The sequence below is a fragment of the Gymnogyps californianus genome, chromosome 2, assembly GCF_018139145.2.
Source record: "Gymnogyps californianus isolate 813 chromosome 2, ASM1813914v2, whole genome shotgun sequence".
NCBI lineage: Eukaryota > Metazoa > Chordata > Aves > Accipitriformes > Cathartidae > Gymnogyps > Gymnogyps californianus.
The window spans coordinates 149,927,850-149,933,914 of NC_059472.1; the positions used below are offsets into that span (position 1 = coordinate 149,927,850).

At 49.1% G+C, this 6,065-nt stretch overlaps 1 protein-coding gene across 1 annotated transcript; it reads left to right on the top strand.

The window, feature by feature from the left end:
• The first annotated feature begins 4,228 nt into the window (after nt 1–4,228).
• On the top strand, nt 4,229–5,578 carry LOC127012698 (uncharacterized). Its single transcript, XM_050890932.1, has one exon. The coding sequence runs from the start codon at nt 4,229–4,231 to the stop codon at nt 5,576–5,578; it is 1,350 nt and encodes a 449-aa protein (XP_050746889.1).
• Nucleotides 5,579–6,065: the final 487 nt, after the last annotated feature.

A 6,065-nucleotide genomic window follows, 5' to 3' on the forward strand; every position in this document is an offset into this window, starting at 1 on the left:
TTAACCAGGGGTACTTGCTTTGTGGAGTTACCACCTAGCACCCATCTCTGCGCAGACATGAAATAAGCAAATATCTCGACTCTGTGTGTTAATCGGCTTTTTTGCACACCGGGTGAAAGAATCCTGATTTTTGGGACAACTTCACCACTTGGGTAAGACACTTATGAATTGCCAGACGATGCAATTTCTGTGAAAGCTTGTTTGCTCTCTGTAATCCTGTAACAGCCTGCCAATCTGCAAAGGCTGATACATGCTCTTGAGCTGAGGGCTGTTAACAGGTCTATAGGAACCAGGAAGAAAACCAGCTTTTCTGAAAGAAACAGTTTTGAGTTGATTGAGCTGTTAGTTGAGGCCTCGGGCTACAATTTGTTAACTGTCAAATAGAGAGCTTCTGTTGTACTTATGTTATTACTGTTTTGGTTACAGGCTAGATTTAAATTTACACAATTTATTTTTGCATTAAAAATCTTAATTGCTCAATAATTTAATGCTGGGGAAAAGTATAAATTATCTGTTTTGGTTACAGGCTAGATTTAAATTTACACAATGTATTTTTGCATTAAAAATCTTAATTGTTCAATAATTTAATGCTGGGGAAAAGTATGAATTATCTGTTTTGGTTACAGGCTAGATTTAAATTTACACAATTTATTTTTGCATTAACAATCGGCGAGGCACGCTGCTGCGGCGATGGTAAGTTGTGCGGCTGAGCGCTAGATGGAGGTGTACTGGGGGGTTCCCGGAGCAGAGAGCCCCGCCACCAGCCGGCAGCTCTCCCGAGAGAGGCTGATGCGGCTTGGGTGGTGCCAGAAGCAACGGCGGGAGATTTACATGGCCCTAGGCGGCTCCAGGGACCAGGCGCGCTGCGAACGCGGCGGGCAAGCGGGGATCGAGAGGGCGCAGCGGTTCGTGCGGAAGGGGGCGTGAGAAGGGCTCTGCACCCTGCTTGTAGGCCCACAGCCCACGGAAGTGCTCTAGGTCTCTGCCATAATGGTGGGCACTTGCCTCAGAGTTACAACCAGTGTTTCTACAGAGAAAGCTCCTGAGATGTCTGATGCTTCCACCCAGACGGAACTGGTAAGGAAGGAGACTTCAGTAGAGACGGTAGGTTGCAATGAGTGCCCAGAGCCTTCTCCTGGAGAAAAGGTAAGTACCTGCAAAAGATGTGCACAGGCTGATGATCTGTTGCGTCAGGTGGCCAAGTTGCAGGGAACAGTTAAAAGGCTGTGCGGTATGAGAGGGGCTGAGACGGAGATAGAGAAGTGGTTTCAGGACCATGCTCCTCTGGCAGACACCACAGAGAATAAGGTACCTCGGACCCTGGTGACCCATGAAAGCAGAACTCTGCTTCAGTCCCCACCGTCCAGCATTACAACCAAAACCAGGTATGAAGCTTTAACAGCTGTAGACACCCGCAAACAAGGTCTGCAAGGAGAAACTGTTATCAGCAGCGCACAGTGGATACTGCAAAAAGAAACAAGTGCTCATAGTGGGTGACTCTCTGATAAGGGGCACTGAGGCGCCCATCTGCTGGCCTGACAGGGAGTCACAAGAGGTATGCTGCCTTCTGGGAGCTAAGGTCCGAGATGTTGCTGAGAGGGTGCCACAACTTGTCAAAAGCACAGACTACTATCTATTGCTACTCTTCTATGTGGGCACGAATGACACCGCAAGCTGGAACCTGGGCAGAATCAAGGAAGACTACAAAGCCCTGGGGGTGCAAGTGAAAAGTATTGGTGCCCAAGTTATCTTTTGTCCCATTTTACCAGTTGGAGGAAAGTGTGCAGCCAGAAACAGATGTATAATGCAAATCAACTTCTGGCTTCGTGGCTGGGTTTTGAGGATTTTGGCTTTTATGACAACGGGACATTCTTCGATGACTATAGCCTGTTAGGGAGGGATGGGATCCACCTGTCTAGAAGAGGCAAGGGAATCTTTGGCAGCAGGCTGGCCCACTTGGTGAGGTAGGCTTTAAACTGAAGGACTCGGGGGTTGGAGTCCAAAGTGGCAACGCTCACGCCATTGCAACCAACTGGGGAATAAGCCAGGCCAACCAGAGCAGCGACAAATGTTCCTTAGCTGCCTCCCAAGATGAGAACCAGAAGACCAACCACCTCAAGTGTATGTATACCAATGCACGCAGCCTGGAGAACAAATAGGAGGAACTGGAGCTCCGTGACCAGTCAGAAAGTTATGATATCATAAGAATAACTGAAACATGGTGGGACAACTCACATGACTGGAGGATCACGATGGATGGCTATAGGCTGTTTCGTAAAGACAGGCAGGGAAGAAGAGGAGGAGGAGGAGTGCTCTATGTTAAGGAGAATCTTGAATGTATAGAAGTCAACTACGGCGATTGTAGAAGCCCTATCGAATGCCTCTGGGTCAAGATCAGAGGGGTCATCTCCAAGGGGGATCTTACAGTAGGCATCTGCTACTGACCTCCAAACCAAGACGACAGGGCCAACAAAGCAATATTTGGGTCACTTAAGCAAGCTTCGGGTCAACAGAACCTGGTTCTTATGAGTGACTTCAACTACCCAGGCATTTGTTGGAAGAAAAATACAGCAGCTCAAATGTCATCCATCAAGTTCCTGGAATGTGTAGAGGACTGCTTCCTCATACAAATGTTAGATGTGCCAACCAGGAACGAGGCACTACTGGACTCGCTACTCACAAACCAAGAAAACCTGCTTTGTAATATCTCGGTTAGCGATAGCTTTGGCTACAGTGATCACAATATTGTGGCATTTGGGATCCTGCTGAGCACACTGAAGGTTAGCACTAAGACATAGGTTTTAGATTTTAGAAGAGCAAACCAGCTCGCTCAGAGCTCAGTCGGGAGGGATTCCATGTGAAGCTTCCATGGAAGATAAAGGAGCTAGTGAGTGCTGGGAGTTTTTCAAGAACGCTCTCCTGGAAGCACAAGAACAGTTCATACCCTTTAAAGGCAAGGGAATTAGGTGGAGCAAGAGATCCCCTTGGCTTAATTGTGAGCTTCTGAGTCTGCTCAAAACCAAGAGAGAAGCATACCAGAAATGGAAAAGTGAACAAATACCCACTGAGAACTACAAGGGCATTGCCAGGGTGTGCAGAGGTGCAGTTAGAAAAGCAAAAGCTCAGCTCGAATTGAAATTTGCCAGAGATGTCAAAACCTACAAGAAAGGGTTCTTCAGGTACATAAACAACAAGCAGAAACAGAAGGAAAACATTGGCCCGCTGTTAAACAGGAGAGGTGAATTAGTCACCAACGATGCTGAAAAAGCAGAGGTTCTCAGCACTTTCTTCACCTCTGTCTTTACCAGCACTGTTGGGCCCCAGGCCTTGGGAACAAAAATCCAGGTTGATGCAAACACAGACCCACCGTCTGTGAGGGACTGAAAGAGTTAATGTGTGTCAATGTCTCAAACATTGTAGCAACCAAGGTGTGGTCTGCTAACAAAGAGGGCCATTAGCAAGAAGTTGGCTGGCATGAACACAGGGGGTGTGCCAGAGGGTATGTAGTCCTGTGTTCTGGCAGAACCAGCCTGGTAACCCACCACAGATGGCCAGAGGCCACACAAAGCTTATCTGAGGAGGGGGCTTGTAGCTCCTTTGGAAAGTCCCTAAGACCACCACCCCAATAAGCTGCACATGCTCAGTAGATAAAGAACCCTCTGGAACACTACTATATATGTTGAGAACTGTCTGGAATGAACCCATGTAAGTCTTCAAGAGGCGTGACTGTGGACGGAGATTTAGACTATAAAAGACACAATTGCGAAGAGCCACGTTGCGCGCGCCCATCACCAGGGGATTACCACGCTCGTCGCCGATGCCGCGGGATCCAAGGGTGGTGACTATCTCTTTTCTTTTCCCCCTCTTTCTTTTTTTTCCTTCTTCCTCTCTTTTCTCTCTTCTTGTGAACGTTTTGCTGCGACCCATGCTGCCCACCCTTATGCCTTCCGCAGTTTGGATTGTTCAAATAAAGCATTCAAAGTGATCGTTTGGTGTTGTTTCCCCTTAATTTAGCCCGGGGGGATCCCAGAACCTCTACGACCCTTTGGTCTGTCCGGTCTGGGTCGTAACAAATTTGGTGTAGTTGGCAGGATCCCCTCATTGGTGCTAAAGCAATCACTGGGACTAGGCTTTTACCAAAGCCCCTCTCTGAGAGGAGTCATACACCAGGGGAGACAGTCCTCTGAGGACTAGTACGGGATCTGGTCCCTATAATTGTATACTCATAATGGCCTCCCTGGGAGGACCGATTGTAGATTGCACCCCTCTCCTGGAGAGGCTAGAGGGCTATAACGCCCAACCTTCTCTCTCTGGTATGACTTGGGCCCACAATAATTGGCACAATCCACAAGCGGTAGCCGGCAGAATTTCCACCTTGGCTAATGAACAAAAACTGAAACAAGGAAAGGGGAAGGCAGTAGTTTGTGCAGTTTTAGAAGCAGCTCTGGTGGCAGCACAACGGAATAAACACATGGCCCAACACGTAGAAGGGGAGACAATAAAATCCCTTCAAGATCTGGTGGGGGCTCTGCAGGAGCAATTAGGAAATGAGACAAGACAACTCTCTGATCAGCTTACCGCCGAGCGGGTGACTAACCAATGGCTACACACCACTTTGACAGAAGCTTTGGAGTGGGAGCGAATATTGCGGGAACAATTAGATGAAATCCGCTCCCCAATTGGTGTAGAAAATTTGGATGCCGATTCTGACGAGGGGAAAAATCCAAAATCGTTATACCCTCTTAAAGACCTAGACCCTATAAGAGAAATATTTTCCCTTGGGGAGGGAGCTGTAATGCGACCTTTGATTAAAACTGAGACTGTGGATGGTGGTCAAGGAGGGGCCCAACAAGTTACCACTCATATCATTCTCTATTCTCCCACTGATTTGGGTAAAATTCAGGAGAAATATTCCCGGGGCCCCCGAGAAACTGAAACTGAGTATGTGTGGAGAGTGTCTCTTACCGGGGGTGACCGTATCTTGCTGAGTGAGGACAAGGCGAGAGGATATTGGGGTCCGGGAGTTTTTCTAACCACAAATGACAACAGAGAAACCTGGTCCCTGACCCAAAGAGTGGCATACTGGGCGGGTGGATTGGATCCCATGGAAAGGGGAGACCCCTTCTCGATTAAAACGCCTACGGCGGGGCACATTTTAGAGAGTGTACAGAAAACTGCGTGTCTCCAGTTGGTGCATGACCAGTTATTGGTTCCGCAGCAGCCCTCTCCCATGCAATATGTGGCAGACCCCGACAGGTTGCATCCCCTTATAAGAGGATTACCTGATGCTTTGAAATTATATGCGGTGCAACTACAAGATCGGTTGAGGGCGCCCCGACCCCGGAGGAGGGGAGGTCCCCCGGAGACGACATGGGGAGAGGTGGCACAAGAATTGATTAATTACGGGAGATGGATGGGATTTACTGGCCAGGGAGAGACAAAATCCAAGGCGGACCTTAGGAGGGTGGAAGGCAATGGGGGAATAAAAGCTGCAGCCCCGAGGCTGACGCGGCCCCCGATAGTAAAAGATATGCGTTATGGACAGAAGGCATCTCAAAGGGGATTCCCAGGGAGGTGATGGATGGGTTACCCACCCCCAATCTGGAAAGTTTGGTGAAAGGCTGGGACAAAATAAAGGAAACCCCATCTCCCTCGAACCCCAAGGATTTTGTCCTCCCATCCCGGGAACCTGAAACAATAATCCTGTCCGCCCTCCTCCCCCCCCCCTCCCCCCCCCCCGCCCCGGGAGACTGCGTTGATCGATCTGAGCTTCCCGGAGTCGGGAAACCCCCTCCGCCGTCCCCAGTCGGTGAGCCGGGGGATGGCCGGTGGATCTATTTAAGGAGGCTCACAGAAGACGACAAAGGGGACTTGTTAATTACCTTTCCCCTGGGTCCCTTTAAAACTCCAGTCACCTTTTTAGTAGATACCGCAGCCCAGATGTCGGCTCTCCGGGAGGGTGTGGCTAACCCCTACGGGATAGTGGCAGATAAAAGCGAGTTTGGGTTACTGATATGTTTGGAAATTCCAGATCCCAACTGACTGCTCGAGTGAAATGCTGGTTG